Consider the following 23,869-nt stretch of genomic DNA (forward strand, 5'->3'; position numbering starts at 1 on the left):
GGAGTGTGGTAAGAGGAAAGAAGGGGGCATAGCTGTGTTTGTTATTGAGAGATGGTGCAACCCTGGACACATCAGTGTTAAAGAGCAGTGCTGCACCAGAGACATTGAGCGACTAGCTGTCGGCCTTACTATCTTCCGAGGGAGTTTTCACATGTAATCATCACAACTGTTTATATCCCTCCCTCGGCTGATGCTGCTGCAGCCTGTGAGCTCCTCCACACTGTTGTTTCTCAACTTCAAACTCAGCACCCACAGTCCCTCCTCCTCATCTCCGGGGACTTTAACCATGCCCCCCTGTCCTCTACTCTCCCTTCCTTCACCCAGTATGTGAAATGTCACACCAGGGACAATAAAACCTTGGATCTCCTGTATGCAAACTTAAAGGAAGCATACACATCCTCCCCCCTCCCCCCGCTTGGTCGCTCAGATCACAACCTGGTCCATTTGCTACCTGACTACATACCTGTGGTGAATAAAAATCCGCCACAGAAAAAGTCAGTGAAGGTTTGGTCTGAGGAGGCCAGGGAAAGGCTGAGAGACTGCTTCGACATCACAGACTGGGAAGCACTCTGCAGCCCACATGGGGAGGAAATCAACGGCCTGACAGACTGCATCACGGACTACATTCATTTCTGTGTGGAGAACACTGTACCCTCCAGGAAAGTACAGTGTTTTCCCAACAACAAACCCTGGGTGAACTCTGGGATCAAAACCCTCCTGGATGAAAAGAGGAGGGTTTTCAGATTAGGGGACAAAGAGGAACTGAGGAGAATCCGGAAGGAGCTCAGGCAGGAAATTAGGAAGGGGAAAAACAGCTACAGGGGGAAGCTGGAGCAGCAGCTAGAGCAGAACAACACCAGGGATGTCTGGAGAGGACCGAAGAAGATATCTGGTCATGGAAAAGGTGGAGGGAGAGAGCAAGACATCAGAGACCAGGACTGGGCAAATACTCTAAATGACTTTTTTTGCCGTTTTGAGTCCAGCCCCTCTCTCCCCTCCACCCACCCTGACCCCCCTTCACACCTCTCAAGAACAACCCCCTCTCTACCCCCTAACCTGTCTTCTTCATCGACACCCCTCTCCCATGACTCCACACCATCCCCCACTCCCCCTAGCCTTCCACCACTCCCTCCCCCTATCTCCCCCTCTCCTTGACAACTGAGCAGGTGAGAATGGAAATGAGGAGGATCAAGGCGAGAAAAGCCACAGGCCCGGATGGCATCAGCTCCAGAGTATTAAAGGACTGTGCAGACCAGCTCTGTGAGGTGGTCACACACATTTTCAACCTGAGCCTTACTCTGGAGAGAGTCCCTGTCCTGTGGAAGACTTCCTGTGTGGTGCCAGTTCCTAAGTCTGTGCACCCCAAGGAGCCTGGCCACTTCCGCCCCGTCGCCTTAACTTCTCACCTGATGAAGACCATGGAGAGGATTATTCTCAGGCACATCCGTCCCCAGGTGAGTACGACACTGGACCCCCTTCAGTTTGCTTACCTTCCCAGAATTGGGGCGGATGACACAGTCATCTACCTACTGCACAGAACACTTTCAAACCTGGAGAACACTGGACGAACTGTTAGGGTCATGTTTTTTGACTTCTCCAGTGCTTTTAACACAATACAGCCGGCACTTCTGAGGGGGAAACTGGAAGGGGTGGGAGTTGACCAACACCTGGCTGCATGGACCACAGACTTTCTCACCAACAGACCACAGTATGTGAGACTCAAGGACTGTGTCTCAGACGTGGTTCTATGCAGTACGGGGGCCCCTCAGGGTACGGTGCTCTCTCCCTTCCTTTTCACCCTCTACACATCGGACTTCACGCACAACACCGTGATTTGTCACCTCCAAAAGTTCTCCGATGATACAGCCATTGTTGGATGTGTGTCTGAGGGGAACGAACAGGAATATAGGGGGTCATCAACGACTTTGTTAACTGGTGTGAATGCAACCACCTGCATATAAACACCAGTAAAACAAAGGAGATGGTGATCAACTTCCAGAGGAAGACACCACATATCACACCAGTGAACATCCAGGGTTTGGACATAGAGATAGTGGCAAAATACAAATACCTGGGTGTTCACCTAAACAATAAACTGGACTGGATTGATAACACGGATGCCCTGTACAAGAAAGGCCAAAGTCGCCTCCATCTGCTCAGGAGACTGAGGTCCTTTGGGGTGCAGAGGACATTACTTCGAACATTTTATGACACTGTGGTGGCATCAGCGCTCCTTTATGCAGTGGTCTGCTCGGGAGGTAGCAGCACGGACCGGGACAGAAAGAGACTGAACAAACTGATCCGGAGGGCCAGCTCTGTCCTGACTGTGGTGGGTGAGAGGAGGATGTTAGTTAAGCTAACGTCAATCATGGACAACACCTCTCACTCCCTGCACCAGACTGTGGAAGCCTTGCTCAGCTCTTTCAGCTGCAGACTCTTACACCCACTGTGTAAGAAGGAGCGCTTCCACAGATCATTCATCCCCACAGCCATCAGACTGTTCAACTCAAGCACTACATGAGTCACTTTCCACTCACTTGTTTGCTTTTGTAAATATCTTATTGTTTTTTGTAAATACCTTGTGTTTTTTAATTTATTTTCTATTTAATATTTCTATGCATATTTTTCTGATTGTCATTTGTACTGTTGCACCGCTGTGGGATAAATAAAGACAATCTTAATCTTAATCTTTATTATATACCAGCAGGGGTCAACAATATAAATGGCCCGAAGTACTTTTAAAACTGTCAGGGCCACCAGAACGCTCCAAGCACTAGCCCGGTGGGGCCAGCATGGATTAAAAGTTCTCCGTCACTATGATGGATTTCCGTCATTCAAACTTAACAGAGGCGACTTGTGAGATCAATGTAGATCGGATGAGAACTGTTGGCTGATTTTTATTGACAGATTGTCACACTCTACAGCCAATTGTATCGTTAACAGCGTGTGCGCGCCTGACCAATGACAGTGCAGTGACCCACACAGGGCGGGATCGCAACACGGAGCGGCGCTTAAGTTTAGCTGTTTAGCTAGCAAGGACTCATCGCGCTGCTACGTTATCAACTGAGTTTAGTCAGCACGTGAGAACTCGTCTGACACGGAGAGTCTCCTGTTGTGTGCTACATGTGTGAAATAACAACTATAGTCTGGACTTTGTCTGCAGTGTATCTGTGTAAACGGCTTCATTCAGCGTCTCTCCCTCCCCTCTGGCACCGTGAGTTACCATGGTTACAGGAACGCCCTGAAACTTTATAATGATGATCAATAAGAAGTTTTTGGTTAGTTGACTGTACAGAGTCATGAATGTTGCCTGTTTGTAGCTCACTGCTGAAATCTTGTATTATAACATATAGAACAAAGCCTCAGAGCTTCTTTGATTATTAACAGCATGTTAGTGATGACAGAAAGGTGATAACTCGCCATCAGACTGACAAGGCTGCAAAAGTTGCTATTTGTATGATGTATTTTTCTGTTAAACCATAAGAGGCTCACTTTAAACAATATTATTAATAATAATAATTAATGATAATGATGATGAGAAGAAGAAGTAGAAAAATAGCGTACTGAAAAGTTCTGTAGATGGTTGATTATTTGAAAGAGTAAAACTTGAGAGAAGCTTGGCAAAAAAAGGCACAGATTGATTTCCTAGATTGAAAATTACATTGAAAAGACAAAAAACATTTTAAGTGTAAATAGAACAGCTGTTCAGATCATCCTCCTGTAAAACACTGTTGGTCAAATATTTAAACTTGATGTCTGCATTAGAGAACATGGTGTGGGGTGAGGCTGTAAATCTTATCTTATTTTTTTAGCATATGTCAAGTAAAACGCCCTGTAACATGGAGGGGGGCGCAAAAATCAACCAACTGAGGAGGAGATGGAGGAAGAACTGATTGTGCTTGAGTAATGCAGCACTGTTTGCACTTTTGATTTATGTATTTCCACCTTTTGACCTCAGTACTGCAGTTTTAAAATAATGTTATTAAATCAAATTGGTCTTTTTCGTTATTATGGGGATCGATTCCTGGGCCAGTGGTTACAATGGTGGGGCCAGTGATCTTCAAAAGTGTTGGCCAGTGGCAAATTTCCCTTATTGTCTACCCCTGACCAGACATCAAGGCAAATTCCTTCCTCTAAAAAGGGAGTGGCATTTTAGTGTCCACTATTGCACTGATATTTTTGTTAATTTTGTAATAAATGGCAAAACATGAAAGGTTTTTTGTTTTGATAATAACTATAATAATTAAACATGCCAACCTGCTGGAAAGGCTTTTTTTAGTATGCTTTGCCTACACAGATCTGTGGTTGTTACACCAATAGAATGAATTGTTCTCAAAATTTTGTATCTTTCTATCAATATATACCTCCAAAAGTTTTATTTACTTTTGTTACTCATCTCATCTCATCTCATTTTCTTTCCGCTATTTCCCTATTGGGGTCACGGGGTGTTGCCGCTTTTATCCCCCCTTTCGGGGGGTTGCGGGGCTACTGGGGCCAAATCCAGCTCTCACCGGGCGAAGGCCATCAAAATAATGCAACAACTGAGTAATGGTGAATATATGGGTAAGTGGCATGCCAGATGGCCAGCCCACCACTGCACCTGTTTGGACTGGAGGGAATTTCTTTGAGGCAAATGTAAGTTTATTTCATCAATTCCAAAGAACAATTCCATCAGCACTGGCTGCTGCCCAAATAGGTGACTACTCATTTAAGTCCAGCCAGCAACACAAGCCGACTAGCATCTAATTCTATTATAATCAGGAGAAGGCAGACATCTTTACGGCCAGACCTTGGTAACTCACACCAAAACAATCTAGATGGTTAAAAAACAAGTGAGAGTAATACATTTGTAACTTTGATTTTGGGGTGAACTGTCCCTTTAAAGCTTAAAGATGAGTTTATTTTGAAGGCATTTTGTTTATTGACAAAGGTCACATCCAGCAACACTCTCATATGTTAAGCTCAGTTACTCATACATAGTACAGCTGTCCATGCAAAAGAAAAACATGCACACACACACACACACACACAAACACACACAAACGTACAAAAGCACATAATCAGGAATTCCGCTCGATTTGATTCAGTTGTATTACATCTGCTGTAGCAGACATTACATTACACCCTCAAAACTGCATTACACTGACATGTTTACCATATGCAGCATTTGATTTCCTCCAAGAACATGAAAATGGAGTCTGTTGCTGATCTTCTGCTTCAATTTGTGTTGGATGTTGCCTTAGATAAGACCATAAATGTTATTCTGTATTGACGTCTGGCTGGCTTTCCAAACACAAGAGAAAATTTGAACCACAATTTTGGGCATTGACTTACAGGAAGCCTGTGTTGCCTTAAAGGAAACCTGTCATACATATAATTAAATGTAATTATTTCCTCTACAATGTTTTTGGAGTTTTATCAAATGCCAGATAAGACTATCATTGCAATTATTCCCCACATGGATTGAATTGACCTAAACACTAAAGTTACATACTGCATGGTCATGGTATCTGTTACAACTGTCACTTTGTGAAGTAAATTTCGAAACAAGAAAGCTGAAAAGTCAGGTTCTTTACATGACAATAATTTTCCAAAATACATGACTGTTTAGACTTCTTCAATTACTTTTGTGAAAAAGAAATAGATGTATGACTTTCATATATAAAAGCTCTACTCATTGCTGGCGAGGTTAGATTTTCTGGCAGATTACTTATACGTAATTGAGTGCGTTAGACTTCTGTCTTTGTTTGAATGGTGGTGTAAAGCTAGCCAAATTCATTTGACTGATGTTCTGTGAATTTGAAGGCAAATTAAGGCTGTATTAATGCATTTTTGCTGTGGAAGAAACTGAAAACATGCCAGCTGACATACATATGGTCCTTTATAAAGCTGTTGTGGCAAACAGTTAACAAGCAATAACATATGACATAGAGTTGTCTTCACTCCACTCCACTTTATGGACAAAAGTCGAAAATGCATTCTTCATTTATTTCTGGTCTGGTCTCCACCAACATCTACAAAAAATGTCTGGCTCCTTGCCTTGGCCACACTATACAACTATTTTAGAAAAGAAGGGAACATATGCTGGACATTACTTCACAATTCAGTGCCGTGCCAAATATCCCCTAAAATCTTTGGTTTCACCCTTTGACCTATCCTCATGTTGTTCTCTGTGTGTAGTTTGTGACTTAATGAGAATATAAACAAATTCATTTGCTAGAATAAAATGGCTAGTAAAATGCAGAATTTCCATTCATTATGTAACAACTATATGGATTTTGATTTCCTTTACTAAGTTGTATGAATTTCCAGGCTGCTATTACATCGGCAACAATAATGTTCTAGGTTCCCTGTAAATACAATTAACCAGCTAATTCCCCCAGCTACATAAAGAATGCCTCTACACAGAAACAAAAAAGAGATGATGAAAATTCTACCTGTTTGTGAGTGGCCCTATGAAGGGGTTGGTAATCAGCTGTATGGTAGCCTTGGAGGCAAACAGCATTCCCACTTTGACATTCTCATTGAGCAGCTTGCTGTTGGACTGGGGGCAGTCAGAGGAGTTATGTGGCACTTCTGTAGCAGTGGGGACTATAGGGACCACATCAGTAGACATGGCTGTGGTGTTGGAGACCAAAGACCTCACAGTGTTGTCGTATAAGGACACGATGTTGTGGAAGGCTCCCGGAGGACTCTGCTGGGATGGAGTGTTGTTCTTCAACACCACGTCTGTTGACTCATCTAGGTTGTACAGGTAGCTGGGAATGATGGGAACTGGCAGGCATAAAGAGGCAAAAAGAGAGTGATGCAATGAAATATGACATGACCAATGACTGATGCTTAAAGGCACGATACTAATCCAGATGTCACTGTAACATATTTCAGCTGAAGAAAAGGACAGTTCTTCAAGGGTGATTCACAAGCACTACCTTAACGACAGAAAGAAAAAAAAAATCCTAAACCCCTAAAATTTCTGAAGTTAGGCTGAATCTTACAGAGACCTGTGTTGGTACACTGGTAGGACAGGTTTGGTCATTGTCAATTAATAATTACTAACAGCAATTTTCTAAAATAATATAATTATTAATATAAATTCATAATTACAGGGCACCACTCTGGAATCAGGGACCAAAAAGCAGAAGCACCACCCTAACGACAGAAAGAAAAAAAATCTGATAATTATTAATATAAATACATAATTACAGGGCACCACTCTGGAATCAGGGACCAATAATCAAACATGAAAACAGTCTCAAAAAAAGGATATTCACTTTAAAATGTAAATATTTATAAAACATGTAACATTAAAGGAACAATTAAGGAAATGACTGTCACAACCAGCTGTTATCATACCACATATACAAATTGATCACACACAACTGCAGTTAACTCCAAGCAATCTGCTCACCAGAGGGGTGCTTGGATGTGTGTGTGTGTGTGTGTGTGTGTGTGTGTGTACGTGTGGGTTAATCGGGAGGAAAGAGAGAGGGGAAGAGAGAAAAAAAGAGAGCACCCTTCTACTCAGAGAGCAGCATGGAGGTAACAACCATGGCGAGACACAATACTTGCTTTTCTATCACTCGGAGGCCAGTGGATGAACTTGGGCTCAATAACCTTCCTCCGGTCTTTGTTCCAGATAGAAATGCAGTTTATTGTGCACTTAGACTAACTAACACTTAAATCAACAAAGCGGAGAAGCTCAAATTAGCTTGTGATGAGCACAAAGAAAGGCAAACAGCAATCACAATACAGTGTAAAGCAGCAACAAATAGGACTCTGTGGTCCACAGAACCCACAAAATGTAGCTTTTAAATGAATACACAGTAATACCTAGTATCTGCCCAGACACTAATGAAGCCTCTTTCTTTAATGTTGCACAGGTGGCAACTAGCATGTGATCAGTCCACCAATTTAATCCAGCTTGTTTCCTCTGCGTAGATAATTGGCACTGCCACTACCGTTCTATCAGCAAGCTGACGGTGGCTGTTATGGCTGTTTAGTGGAGGAAACAGTGGAGTCAACATGGGTGAAGAAAGCGGTCCATTTCTTCCTGAACAAAATCTTCACTTCTGCAGGGTTGAGAGGCTGGGTTGCGCAGCGTCTCCTCTGGACCATATTTAGTAAACATGAAAACTGAGGTTTAGGACTGTGGTCTAGGCGAAGGTAAATTCCAAAGGTTTGTAGTTGCTCCTTTTAGTAACTGTGGCACATGAGAAAGCCAGAGCTTCCTTCAGCAACACGTTACGATGGAAAAGCAGTGAGCAGCGGAGTGCAACATCCAGCCATGTACCAGTCCTATCCAGAAATCTGGCAGAGGCTTTTGATTGTATTAAATTTTCATGGATCCACTTGCTGAGGCTATCTTGCTCAGATGCTGGTAAAGCAGCAGGGACATAAGAAAAGGATAAAAAAATCCAACTGTCTGACTCATCAGTTTCGGGGTAGTACCTGTGCAGCTAGCTGCAAGCTCACTGACCCGGGAATTCCACTGGTTTGCATGTAAGTTGCGGAATGGCTCCGCTACAGTTTTCTTCTCTGCTCCGTCTTCCTTTAACCCCCACCATCTGCATTTTGAGTGCAGCCAGACAGCTGGAGTTGTGAGACCGAGGAGTTCCTGCGATAATTACAGAATCACGCTCGACTCCAGTTATAGGTTAGTGTTCTAATCACATCAACAAACAGACAGAAGGTTAGTGTTTCCAACCAAAAGATTAGAAGAAGTGCTTGGATTTGTCTCCTTTTTGAGATTTTTGAGCTGGCATCAACACGGACTGTTTTATTATGAAAATTAACAGATGGTGTGTTATTTTTTCGGTGTCTGACTTCCTGTCTACTCTGTGCTGAATTCGGCTGAATTGATGCGCCGTGCTCCGGTATCTGGTAGAAAAAGAAGCCTTGCGTAACTGCTACCGAAGCCAGTAGAAGTACACACATAGACTAGAGTAAAACCTATCAGCTCTGTTGCTGTGGCGGATCGGGGACGGATCGAACACGGATCTGATGGAATTTAGGGGTGAGGTGTGTTGTTATGTCGAGTTTTACACTGTCTTTCACAATGAGTTGATTTGCACAAAAAAAATCATGCAAGGATGGGAAGATCTCTATTTTGTTGTTCATGCAGTCTAACCAGAGTTTCAACTTTCTTAACATAGCTTCAACTTTATCTGGTACATTGAATATGGTTGCAGAGAGACCCGTAATCTGAGATTAGGTGAAAATTATGATCCATAAAAGAAATGTTAAACTCATCTTTCCTCTTGATAACCAGCGCACATCCCTGTGCAGTGATAACGTCTCAAGGTCACTACCTATTTCAGTGCATAATGCAGTAAATATGCGAGAGTTCAGGGACCTGGCTTTCACAAAGTTCACCATTTACCATTTACAGCGGCAGACCCTTTTCAATGCAGTCCCAGAGTTACGTGTTGCTGGAAGGGTCGGCTTTCTCCTACGCAACTATTACTCTAAGGGAGCATACAGATGTCTGGGCTTATTTTCCCCGCCTAGGCCGCAGTCTTTCATCTCGCTAGACGAGCCAAAACTGTGCCGTGTTCACCGAACACGCTCTGGATCCTGGAAAGATGCTGTGCAACCAGCCTCTATTTACCTGCCTGCAGAAGGAGGATACTTTTATTTTTCCTCAGAGAACACCCGCTTTTGCCCGTTTTCTTATTGCCCGTCGACTACGCTGTCTTAACAGCCAACGCAGAACTCTGCAATTGCCTTTAATCCACGCCGAGGAAGCGAGCTGGATTTAGGAAGACACGACTACAAGTGAGGCTTAATTAGTGTCTGGGCAGATACTAGAAGTTAGCGTGTATTGTATGCTTGGGAGCTACATTGTCCTTTGTGAGTTTGTGGACCGCCGTGTCCCTCTTTTTATTGCTTTGTTTTATGTGGTAAAACATGCTGTTTGCTTTCCTTTTTCGCTCATTACGAGCTGATTTGAGCCCCTCCACGCCGTGGAGTGGGAGTGTTAGCCTAGCCGTCGCTAAGGGCGTTGGCCCTTTGTCTTTGTCTTGTTATCTCTCTCTCCCTCTCTTTAACTAACCCACATGTACACACACAATAGGGGTTACGCGCGCACACACGTAATCTTATGGCCGACCTGTTGGAGACTTATGGTTGATGACCTCGCTATAACATAAGATACGTGTGTCTCGTGATATCTCCCTTTTATGATTTCAGAGACGGACGCCACATGGTAGTACGTCCACCTTTTGTGGAACCGTAGGTCACTCCCTACAAATTCCTCTCGTGGCCAACGGTGGTGTAACCATTGCTGTTGTTCAAATCTCGCGCGTTCGTTCATTTGACTAGCTTTAGGTGACGTATTCACGGCCACCATTTTTGGAATTCTAGACATATGATTCAGCAGAATCTATTGTCCTTTTTGAATTCATATCCACGCGTGACTTCTCCAAGTCACATGTTGGCCATTTTTGTAGTCGAACGGACGTGAGTTCCCCATTTCCTGTTCGGCCATTTTTGTAGTCCTTTAAACGGAACACTCCGTGACGTCACCCTCCAAGGGAGCGTGACCGCCACTTTGGCTCTCCGCCATTTTGTTTCTTTGACTACAACCACCATCTTGGCTCCTCTTTCTTTGTCTCTGACACACACACACACACACACACACACACACACACACACACACCCATGCTTGTTTGTTATTTGTGCTTGAGTTTGTCTTAGTTTAGTTTCATAGTTTAGCTGCTTTGGTTGAGTAATTGATTTGTGTTGAAAGTATTATTGATTTAATCAATTTGCTAACAATAAAGTCTATTATATTGTACATAGCAGTTTTCTGTGATTATTTTGTGCCTATGTTTTGTAGCATTTATTGGTTGTGATGGTCAGTGCTCAGATTAATTTCCTTCACTGTTCCTTTAATTGTAAATATTTTACAAATATTTACATTTAAAGTGAACCCTTCTTTGAGACTAATTTTGGTCTGGTTATTGGTCCCTGATTTCAGGGTGGTGCCCCGTTTTTAACGATTTGAAGATTAATTTTATTAATTTTTATTTTATTAATTTTAATAATTATTTTCAATAATTATTAATTCCTAATAACCACACCTGCCCTACCATCCATTCCAAACATCTGTGAGCTTAGTTAAATAAACTAAAGATGTGTAACTTTAAGTTACTGTTTGTACTTGCATAAGCCTATAAGTGAAAAATATAGTCTGAGGTATATGTTTACACCCAGATCAACGTGTTATATAACTTTAACCCGTGGTTCAGGTATGCAGCATAGAACTGCTTATTTTTCAGTCGGCATTGCATATACCCACTTCTAAATCCCCTCTGATGCACATCTTCTAGAGGTGTGGAAATTTCTCTATAAGATGCATCGCGATGTGGACATGGAAGATTCTGCATCGATGCAGAGACAGAGCATAATCGAAAGTTTGCAGCTTATGCCGATTGTTGATTGTCTGGCCTCAGCTGGACAATAAAGTTATGTCGCAACGTTGCTCCCATGCTTTGAATTATGGGCGGACATTAGGCTAACATTACTTATGTGGGAGGTATGTCAGAGGGAGGCAAAGATCATCTGCAAATGATAAAAACATTCACCAAGTATTTTTTTAAACGGACATCTTGGGGCACATGTTGGACCTCATGAACTTGCTAGAAAGCCCGAACTGGATGAGACCCATGCTGAGTGTCACTTCTGCCTCACAACAATTACTAATCACGTTAACCATTTTCACCTGAAGCTAACGTCTATAATAACCGTTACAGAAGCCCAGCTAATCAGCCAAGTTCCGAGGAAGCGCTGTCAACTTTGCCGTCTAACTCTGAGAGAGGTGTGTGCAGCAGAGTCAGCCTTATCTTAAAGCTGCCATGTGAAAACAGCATTATTGTAGATTACAACAAACGTGAACGGCACTGCAGATGGATAAATGTTTTGTTTTTGTAATGTTTATGTATTGAAAAGATGCAGCTTTTATGTTGTAGACTGCTGTAATCTGATTATTGGAAGGACTTTCTGAATAAAAGGGGAATTTAAATGATGAAAAAGTACCCCCGTGCAGTTATATAGATCATTGAGGATGCCATACACTGAGATGCATCGAGATGCATCGCAATGCATCGAGAATCGTTTGGCAATTGAATCATTGTCAGCTGAATTATAATCGAATCATGAGGCCAGTGAAGATGCACACCTCTAGCGTCTTTGTTACATTGTTTGAGGGAGCTATAGGTAACTGCAAACCGTGGACGCAACCATCACTAATGGTAATGTATCTCCTCAGGGATTTAAGCTGTTATTTTTCTAATTCTAAAGTCTAACCATGATAACACATTAGTTAAGGTTGTAAAGACTATGGCTGTTGGTCGTTGTTTATTTTGTTCAAATACAGCAAATTGTAATTTTATGGGTTATTGTTCTTCAGACGATGGGGCTAAACTAGCTAAGATGTGCCAACGGCAGTTGCCGCTTGTTGCCATAGCACCGGTACACATCACGTAACGTTATGGGCTGATGGAATGTGAATACTGTAGAGTGCAGAATCAGGCTATACAATACTGTGATTGTTGCCATATAGTATTGTCAATTTTTTTTTTTTTTATTTGTCGTTATTATAGTAACTAACTGATGAAAAAAACTACTAAGACGTCATTTGAATGTGTATAAGTAGGCCCTACATGTTTTGTAAATGCAATTTTAAGGTCATCAATGTCCATGTTATCCATCAATATTAATTTTCCTAAGCTGCTGACACAGTTATGCAGCGGCTAATTTGTTGTGTTATTGCACAAAGGCTCTTGCGCTCAGTGTGACAATGCACCTTGTGGGGGCTTGAAGACCTGTTAGACAATGGCCCATTAAGTGAACAAAAAGGTCCACTGTAATGCTAATCAGGTGTTGTTAAGTGTTGACGAGAAACTCCTTCAGGTTTCCTGGGAGTTCCAATTTTCCCCCAGTTTGTCGTGGCACACCAAGTCCAAGTCCTTGTGCAAAACATTCACACATACAAACATCTGAGAGTGATAATGTTTCACGTTAATTTATCTCACCTATACACAATTGCATGTGATACCCATGTTTATTTCAAACTGAACTTTTTTTCACAAAAACAACATCATATCATTGCATACAGTAGGCTATTTGGTCCATGTATGAAGTATATTTAATTTGCAGTTTAAGTTGTGTAGTGAAAAATGCCAGTTTAGAGGTTATTTCCTAATTTCATTGTCCTACTTTTGCCATTATAATTGTGTTTTGATGCATGTAAGCTCGTTTTTCAATGGCCAATGTTGTCAAAAACTGATTAACACTGCATTTGTCATTGTTGCATTAAACAATTAAACACCATTTGTTTCAATGGACCAGAACGTCAACTTGTCCCATTTTCCCACTTGTACAATAAAAATTTTACACACAAAGTGAAGAGCCAGCTACTGAGACAGAGCACCTTCAAAGTGAAAGTGGTTGATCTAAACAAATAAATAAATAGCCAAAACAATATAGTTTATACCCGTTAAACAGTGAGATTTCCTTCATTTGATAATTACGCCACTAAGCTATCCGATGTGAAAGTTTTTTCTCTCTTAATCAGTCTAAATAAATGAATGAATGAATGATGAAAAAAAAAAAAATCATTATTTTGGCAATTTGTTAATTTATTAAACTACGATTGACCGCTGCAGCCCACACAAAAAACGTTCACTCTGAAGGCGAACTGTCTCTGTTTCCTGTTCTCAACCTTCTGTGTTCACTTTTAATTTTACAAGTCCGATGATAGGATGACAATCTGGTATGCTGAATCACATTGTAGGCCTTTGTTTAATGCGACAACAAATGCAAAGCGTTAACAGCATTTAGACAATAGCTATTGAAGAACAAGCACACATGTGTCAAACTACATTTGAAAAGGCACAAGTAGGACAATAAAAATAGGAAATACCCCTTAAACTGGCATTTTCCATTATACAACATGAACAAGTGCAAATGAGTTATACTTGGTGCACGGACCCTGTATGTAGATTGTGCACATTTATCTTTAAAAAAAGCCGGAGTCAGAGCGGGGAAAAGTGTCAATTAGTTTCCACAAAGTTTTATTCAATATTGTCCATTGATTCATTATTTACCAGACTTAACCTACATTTCCTTAACGCCAGGACCACGAGGGTGTGGGAGTGTTCTTACAAAGCCGTTAAGGTCACGTGTGAACTCTGATTTTTGAAAGTCATTAGGGCCACTTGCAAGTCGATGACCCAGCCGACCTTCATGTGGGTCGTTAGGTCTTGCCCAGCTGTGAATGGTTGTTAAGCTGTTAAGCAAGTCCAGTTGCCATATAGCACTTAGAACTGGAAAAAGATGTTGCTAACCAGCTTATAGCTATTCTATAACGGTTTAGTCGCAGAGACTGGGAGTCCAGCCAAGAGCGAGTTGTAGTAGCCAAGGCGGGAGATGACCAGCGTTTGGTATATATATATATATATATATATATATATATATATATATAATAATAATATCAATATCAACAAAAACAAAACAAAAATACAAGAAATGTACATATATATATATATACATATATATATGTACATTTCTTGTATTTTTGTTTTGTTTTTGTTGATATTGATATTATTATTATAGTTATTATTATTACTATTATTATTATTATTATTATTATTATTATTTCTGCATATTCTGAACTTTGAATGGGAGCAGCTGTAACACAAACAATTTGCCCTAGGGGATAATAAAGTATTTCTGATTCTGAATATGATTCTGATTTTGCACAACTTATTAGATAAATGTTCATATGTCCATCTTATTCCATCTTACAGCAATTTGAGCTGTATAGCAATGTCCTTTGCATATCTCAACAACCGTTTGCTCAATAATAATAATAACCTTTATAGCACATTTCTTAACAAGGTTACAGAGAGCTTGTACAAATAAAATACAATACAGATAAGTTAAAAGACAATTAGAACAACATAATGCAAAATACAAAACACTAGGACCTATAAAATAAAATACAGAAAAAGTTCATTCAAAAAAACATCAGACAGGGTGATGCATAAACTTTAAACTCAAAATGTAAACCAATGGAAAACATAGAACAAATATGCCCCAGCAAACAAACAGGCTGTCATATACCTTAATAATGGAGCTGCTATGAGCAGCGAACAGCCAATCATTTAACAGACAAATCCCATGTGTACTACCTCCCTGGCTCATTTAAACAGCCTATGTGCTACGAGTGACATGCAGACAGCCAATCCTTCCACAAGTGTGTAGTTTGGTTATACTATCACCATGTGACTGACAACAACAGTCAGAGCAATCCCACCACAGTTCTCACAAGACCAGTCTTACTCCGCCTGTAAACTGTTAACTCACACAGTCTGCTTTTCTTGCGACCTGAAGCAGTGGTTTACGTTTTTTAAGTTGCAGATTTTGCTGGTAAACACACAACCTCTTTGGCCACTGTTCAGGTCTTCTGCTGCTCTTTTCTGTGTCACTCATCCTCCGCCCAACCTGGACTTTGGGACCACCAGCAGAGCCATGTCAGAGGACCTTAGGTTACAACTTGGCACATACAGGAGTAGAAACTCAATGATGTAGCCAGGAGCCAGACCATGGAGAGCTTTTATAGTCAGCAACAACATCTTAAAATCAGTTCTAAATAGAAGGTAGCCAGTAAAGGGGGATCTGGAACAAAAGGGGTTGAACATGACAATCTCAGACTTGTCTGTGTTAAGTTGTAAGAAGTTCCGGGACATCCAACAGGGTATATTGGTTAGGCAGACCTTGAGGGAATCTAGGCTTGGTTTTGTAGAGCTGAGTGTCATCAGCCTAACAGTGAGACTGGATGTTATGGCCACAGATGACATGAACAAGAGAGATCATGTTGACTGAAAAAAATTAAAGGACCAAGGATGGATCCTTGTGGGACAGCGCAGATAAGAAGAGCTGATGAGGTGGAGACATTACCAACAACGACGTAGAGGGTTCTATTTTAGAGGTAAGAAAACAGCAGTTGAGTTAGTTAGATTTAGTAAAAGCAGGACTGAGGCAGCGTCCAATGTCATCAGTAAGCCATTTGTGAGGCTGGTATTGCTTAAGTTGGAAGGAGCTGTAAGGAAATGAGTTTTTCTAAAATGTGGGATAAAACTGATAATTTTGAGATTGGTCTGTAGTTTGAGGGAAGATGGGTATCAAGACCGGCTTTCTTTAGAAGGGGCTGGATTAAAGCTATAGTTGGTAATGTTGGAGAGCTAGCAAGATTTGAAAATGGCACCTCCTCTAAGCTCTACCCCCTCCTCCCCCTCCCATCAGTGCTCCGTGCAAAGCCATGCCCCCACAAACTTGAACGTGCATCTGACAGTCGGAGTCAGCAGAGCCGAGGAGAGCCAAGTATTTCAGCACATTTTGGATATCAACCAAACTACATCATGTACCACCAGATGTGTCGAGTACAAATGCTCAATGATCCGTGCAGGAAGCACAGATCCTACAAGTTAGATAAGCAGTATGTACCGACGACCTGTAACGTTACTGGCTTACACCGACAGAGAAGCTAACGTTAGCATTGGGCTAATACGAGCTACAAAAGTAGCTAAGTTGGCTAACATATTTCGTGAAAATAACAAATCCCCCTAAAGCAAAACAAATAATTACCTGTCCAACAGAAAGACAGCAACCTCTGTGTTACTTCTTAGGGCCTTCAGCTCCCTCGGTTGTCTCCACCGTTCAAAAGCTGAACCGATGTTGACTCTGGTTTTCCCTCTGGCTTTATCCAAAGCCTTTTTCGTTGCAGCCTTTTCTGCCTCCGGCTTTCTTTTCTTAGCCCGTTTAGCGGGGCGAGCCGTTACAAGTAACGCTGGAAGTGCTACTTTTGGCTGCATTTTTCTCTGCCATTGTTCTCTCCTGCTAACTCCGTATGGAGTGTGCTGAATATTTCCGGCAACGGTGACATGTGATGAGTGCCCACAGGGAGGAGGGAGGGACAGAGGGGGGCGTGGGCAGGACGAGACATGAAGGCATCTGATTGGTTCTTTCCACTCTGACCGAGAGGCAGGGCTTGGTCAGAGTTTTTACAGGCCTGCAGCTGCCACAGAGGTCTGATCTTTTTCGTTCCTTTTTCCGAACACATTATGTATTGACTACTCTTAGGATGGAAGGACCATTTCACCCAGTATAACAAAAAGTGTTTCTGAACAGGATTACCAACTATAGCTTTAATGCATGTTTAAATGAAGGAACAAAACCAGAAACTATGCAGTTGCTTACAATGGAGAGGATAGTGGGACCAACTGTTTCAAGTACTACCTTTAGGAGAGATGTAGAAATGGTGTCTAATAGGGTTGATGATAATTTCATCTGGGATATGGTTTTGGTGAGAGATAATAGAGTAGTTGGTTCAAACTGATTAATTAAATGTGAAATGTTCATTGAAATTGAAATGTCAAGGGGAGTTAATGGGATATGTTGCCCGCTATTCTCTATTTTGCTCACAAAGAGATGGGAATAAATTCTTTATCATTTTCAGGGAACTGTTCTAAATGGAGAATTTGATGAGGGGACAAAACAGAGTCACTCACTTTAAACAGGGTCCTGGATATGTTAGTGTTTTTGGAGATGATATCAGAAAAATATTTTTAAATTTTGCATTTTTTACGGCCTGCTGGTATTTCCCCAAGAGCTCCTTTAAGCAAGTGAGGAAGGCGTGGGATTTATTTGCTTTCCTTTTACATTCTGCTCTCCTGCATTGTCTCTTTATGATCTATTATGTTGTTGAGCCATGGCTATGCATTATGTTTATGCTATCCAAGCGACTTCACACTTCACACTAGGAACAGGAAAATGTAGAGTCGAGTGATTTTCTGTTTACATTAACAGCCATATATGACTGAGAAAATGTTCAAAATTAATGCTACAGACTGTTGTTACAGTTTGTAAATCATTTAATTTATTTTCCCTTTCCCACTGGGAAAGTATTGCTATGACATACAGTAATTAAATTAATGTATGTGTAACAGCAATCCTTCTGAATTTGAGGTCCACTATTTTTCTGATCAGGAATCTGACAATGGGTCTATTATCATTACACATTTGTAATAATTATTTGGATAAATTAAAGGTAATATTAAGTCATCAAAAGAATGATCTTTTGAAAAATTGATAAATGAGGAATTACATTAAGACTGATCAAAAAAAGAACTGTTAAATTATTTGATCAAAATATTTGTTAGGCGCAGCCCTTGATAATGTAGAGCATTTTTCATCAGCACTGGCTACACCTAACCAGGCGTCAGTTAATTAAAGTTTTAATGTTAATGTTTATGAGCCTACACAACCAGTGTCAATCACACAGTATTTTTGATGAACGGTTCTTGATAAAGCTGCAAGCAGCAATACCAGTTTTCAAAACATAACCATTGCTTCAACACTGCACAGGTGCCCCATCCCACCGCTCACCAATTTGGAACAAAACCAGACTTCTCTATCAATAAAAAAAACATTACATTTCCATATCTACACCATATTATTACAATGCTTTCACAAATTTTCCACAGCTGATCCAGAAGTTCAGCATTGGGAATACACTGACTGACTGACTGAGACAGATACATACATTGTTCACAGAGCACAACCAACACTTACTTACATGCCACTTGGCACTGCTCACCAATCAGCCACTTCTTGATCCACGTCTCATCTCATCTCATCTCATCTTCTTCTGCTTATCCGGGGTCGGGTCGTGGTGGCAGCCGGCTCAGTAGGGAGCTCCAGACCTCCTTCTCCCTAGCAACACTTTCCAGCTCCTCCGGGAGGATCACGAGGCGTTCCCAGGCCAGATGAGATATGTAATCTCTCCAGTGGGTTCTGGGTCTGCCCCTGGGTCTCCTCCCAGTTGGACGTGCCTGGAAAACCTCCAAGAGGAGGCGCCCAGGATGCATCCTGATCAGATGCCTGAACCACCTCAACTGGCTCCTCTCGACGTGAAGGAGCAGCGGCTCTACTCTGAGCCCCCTCCGGCATGTCTGAGCTCCTCTAAGGCTGAGCCCAGCCATCCTACGGAGGAAACTCATTTCGGCCACTTGTATCCGCGATCTCGTTCTTTCGGTCACTACCCACAGCTCGTGACCATAGGTGAGGGTTGGAACAGAGATGGACCGGTAAATTGGCGGTCCGGTACAACGCCCGCAATACTGCAGATGCTGCACCAAGCCGTCTGTCCATCTCATGCTCCATTCTCCCATCACTCGTGAACAAGACCCTGAGATACTTAAACTCCCTTGCTTGGGTCAGGAGCTCACTCCTCAACCGGAGGGGGCAATCCACCGTTTTCTGGCAGAGAACCATGGCCTCAGACTTGGAGGTGCTGACCCTCATCCCGACCGCGTCACACTCAGAACACTGTGAACCGCCCCAATGCCTGCTGGAGGTCACGGGCTGAGGAAGCCAACAGAACCACGTCATCCGCAAAAAGCAAAGACGCAATTCTGAGGTTCCCATACCGGACACTCTCCTCACCATGGCTGCGCCTTGAGATTCTGTCCATGAAGATCACAAATAGGATCGGAGACAAGGGGCAGCCCTGGCGGAGTCCAACACTCACTGGAAACATATTCGACAAGGGTAAAGAGCTGATCCACTGTTCCACGGCCAGGACGGAATCTGCATTATTCCTCCCGAATCAGAGGTTTGACGATCGGACGGACCCTCCTTTCCAGCACCCTGGAATAAACTTTCCCAGGGAGGCTGAGCAGTGTGATACCCCGATAATTGGACCACACCCTCCACCACCACTCCCGTCTGCCACTCCAGAGGTACCGTCCCTGACGTCCACACAACACTGAAAAGACATGTCAGCCATGACAGCCCAACAATGTCCAGAGCCTTCAGCATCTCGGGGCGAATCTCATCCACCCCTGGCGCCTTGCCACTGGGGAGCTTCTTGACTACCTCAGTGACCTCTGCCAGGGATATGGACGAGTCTTCCCCCGAGTCTTCAGACTCTGCCTCAGTTACAGAGGGCATGTTAGCCGGGTTCAGGAGGTCCTCAAAGTGTTCCTTCCACTGCCCGACGATATCCCCAGTCCAGTTCAGCAGGTCCACTCACCAACTGAAAACAGCCTGGTCTGAGGCCTGCTTCCCTTTTCTGAGTCGCTGGATGGTTTGCCAGAACTTCCTTGAGGCCGACCGAAAGTCCTTCTCTATAGCCTCACCGAACTCCTCCCACACCCGGGTTTTTGCTTCAGCGACCGCTGAAGCTGCAGCCCTCCTGGCCTCCTGGTACCAATCTGCTGTTTCAGGAGACCCCTGGGCCAGCCAAGCCCGAAAGGCCTCCTTCTTCAGCTTGACGGCTTCCTTCACCGCCGGTGTCCACCAGCGGGTCCTTGGGTCACCGCCCCGACTGGCACTGATGACCGTCTGACCACAGCTCTTAGTGGCCGCCTCTACAATGGAGGCTCTGAACACGGTCCATTCGGATTCCATGTCCCCAGTCTCTCCCGGGATGAGCGAAAAGTTCTTCTGGAGGTGGGGGTTGAAGACCTGATGGACCGGAGCCTCTGCCAGACGTTCCCAGTTCACCCTCACTACTCATTTGGGTTTCCCAGGTCTGTCCGGCAGCCTCCCCCGCCACTTGATCCAACTCACCACCAGGTGGTGATCAGTTGACAGCTCTGCTCCTCTCTTCATCCGAGTGTCCAAGACATACGGCCACAGGCCGCAAGTCTATCATTGATCTTTGGCCTAAGGTGGCCTGGTACCATGTACACTTATGAGCCACCCTATGCTCAAACATGGTGTTTGTTATGGTCAATCCATGACTAGCACAGAAGTCCAATAACAAAACCCCATTCGGGTTCAGATCGGGCAGGCCGTTCCTCCCAATCACCCCCCTACAAGTTTCCCAATAGTCACCCACGTGAGCGTTAAAGTCCCCCAGAAGAACTTTGGAGTGCCCAGGTGGAGCCCTTTCCAGGACACCACCCAGGGACTCCAAGAAGGCCGGGTATTCTGAGCTGTTGTTTGGTGCATACACACAAACAACAGTCAGAGCCTTCCTCCCAGTGACCTGCAGTCACATGGAGGCGACCCTCTCGTCCCTTGGGGAGAACTCCAACACAGCAGCGCTCAGCCGGGGGCTTGTGAGTATCCCCACACCCGCCCGGCGCCTCTCACCCTAGGCAACTCTGGAAAAGGAGAGAGTCCAGCCCCTCTCTAGGAGTTTGATTTCAGAACCGGCGCTGTGCATGGAGGTGAGCCCAACTATATCTAGTTGCTACCGCTCTACCTCCCGCACCAGCTACGGTTCCTTCCCCACCAGAGAGGTGGCATTCCACGTACCGAGAGCTAGTCTGCAAAGCCAGGGGTCAGGACGCCCAGGTCCCCCCCTTCGCCTGCTGCCCGATGTACATTGCACCCGACCCCATCGCTCTCCCCTGCGGGTGGTGAGTCCACAGGGGCACGGCCCGGCCACCAGACGCTAGCCGGCGAGCTCCACCCCAGGGTCTGGGTCCGGGGGGGCCCCGGTGCCCCCATACCCGTGGAGGTGCTCTTTCCCTGTAGCTGCCAATTCATAGGGTCTTCTTGAATCACTCTTAGTCTGGTCCCTCCCCTGAGACCAATTTGCCTTGGGAGACACTACCACGAGCTAATGCCCCGGACAACATAGCTCCCAGGATCACAGGGACACACAAACCCCTCCACCACGGTAAGGTGGCGATTCTTCGGAGGAGTCTTGATCCAAGTTACAAATTATTTATTATAATTATATATTTAACATTCTGGAGTGCCATGTCCTTTTCTTCCCAAGGTCTGCATCTTAGGCAACCTTTCAGGATTATAACTACCCAACACCTCTCCCTCTACCAGTATTCTCCTCACAGCCCTAACCATTGCTAAAAAAGACTATTCTCTTAAACAAGAAATCCAGAAACAACCTCAACATCATACAGTGGAAGAATCTTGTCTGCCTCCATCGACGATAAAACAGCTGAGTTCAATAAAACCTGGTCCATAGTCATCAACAAATTAACCTCCGTATTTTCCTGATTTCCATGCCACAAAGCAGTGTTGTGTATGAATAAAACACATTTAGTAAACACAATACAATTCTATTTCGATGTCATTACTCACTTATCATTCTGTTTATTCAATCTTGTCTGACTTTATTTGAATGGTAACATTGATGATGATGATGGTATACACCAATCAACCACAACATTAAAACCCCTGACAGGTGATGTGAGTAACATAGGTCATCTCATTACAATGCTCTGCTGGGAAACCTTGTGTCCTGACATTCATGTGGATGCCACTTGATACCATCCATCCAAATACTGTTGTGGACCAAGTACACCCCCTCATGACAACGACACTCCTTGATGGCAGTGCACCCCTTCCCCTGCAGGACAATGCACCAACACGCCACAAAAACTCAGGAATGGCTTGACGAAAAATTCAAAGAGCCCAAGGTGACCAGGCCTCCAAATTCCCACCCCCTTCATACAGGACCCAAAGGATCCACTACAAATGTTCTAATTGTTGTTGTCACTATTATTTCATTATTAGTAGAATTAGTATTAGTATTAGTATTAGCATTATTATTATTATTATTATTTATTATTATTATTTTTAATTATGAATTATTGTAATAATTAATATGGTCATATTAATGTTTAAAATATTCCCATTCAGTATTGCTATTACTTATTTCATTATTATGATATAATTCTTACTATATTATAACTGCTATCACTTTTGATGTTAGTGGTGATGATGACGATAATAAGGATGATAACACTAATTAATATGATGATCAATGTACAGGATGTACTGTCATATTGTTATATAATTATTATGATTATGATTACTATTACTATTATTGGTGATAACGATGTTATCATTCTACTGACCGTATATTGCCACTATCATCTCACCATTACTATCCGCATAAATCTGACATGGAATTCTTCTTTACCAGACAACGTGCATGATAGTAATAGACATCTGACATCATAAACTGTAAACTCTACCACTTTCTTCCAACATAGCCACTAACCCATACAAACAACAGGTCGCACATTACCACATAGTAGTGGTGTGAATTCGATTTAGAATCGATTTTCGATTCAACCGATTGTGGATTCAAACAATTCTTGATTCAAATGATTCTCGATTCAAAAATTGATACAGTGCATAGTGTGTTAAGGCAAATTATGGCATCAAAACAATACAGTTTGTATAAGATAATGTGATTTTTAAACAAACTGATTCCAATGATGTAATCACACAAAGGCAAACATTAAAAAAAGGTAACATTTATTCATACTAAACAAATAAAAACTTACTTACTGTACAAGAAATAACTTGCATAAATAAAATTGCCTAAATAAAAGCTTAGGCCAGCTGACTTTTTATCCCAGAAGTTACAAAAATAAACTGTACACAACACAAATTGGTGTTTTGTGTGATTTTTCAAAATAGGAAAAAAAAAAAAATCGATATTTGAAGTTTATGAATCGATTCAGAATCGTGGATGATTAGAATCGCGATTCTTATGTGAATCGATTTTTTCCCCCACCCCTACCACATAGTGCTTTCATACTGGCAGCACCCACTTTTCCTTTTTCTAAGCATTTATTTATTTATTTTGTTATATATCTTTTTTTCAGTTACTCCATCTAGAGGCAGTGGACTATTGCCTCTGTCTTGGGTGCCTCAGCAACAGCCCCTTGGGGAAAGTTGCCAGACCCAATGGGTAATAGAATCATGAAGAGGGGAACACGCGCACGCGCACGCACGCACACACACACACACACACACACACACACACACACACACACACACACACACACACACACACTTAATGTTCGGTCCTAAT

General features: G+C 42.8%; 1 protein-coding gene across 1 annotated transcript in view; it reads right to left on the reverse strand.

The window, feature by feature from the left end:
- Positions 1 to 23,869, reverse strand: part of slc18a2 (solute carrier family 18 member 2) — a 99,494-nt gene that overhangs the window by 71,784 nt on the left and 3,841 nt on the right. The window contains exon 3 of the mRNA XM_084376104.1: positions 6,438 to 6,774. Within this exon, the coding sequence (XP_084232230.1) occupies positions 6,438 to 6,774 (337 nt within the window). The remainder of the gene's footprint in view (positions 1 to 6,437; positions 6,775 to 23,869) is intronic.

Source organism: Pagrus pagrus (genome assembly GCF_965226575.1).
Source record: "Pagrus pagrus genome assembly, chromosome: 15".
Taxonomy (NCBI): domain Eukaryota; kingdom Metazoa; phylum Chordata; class Actinopteri; order Spariformes; family Sparidae; genus Pagrus; species Pagrus pagrus.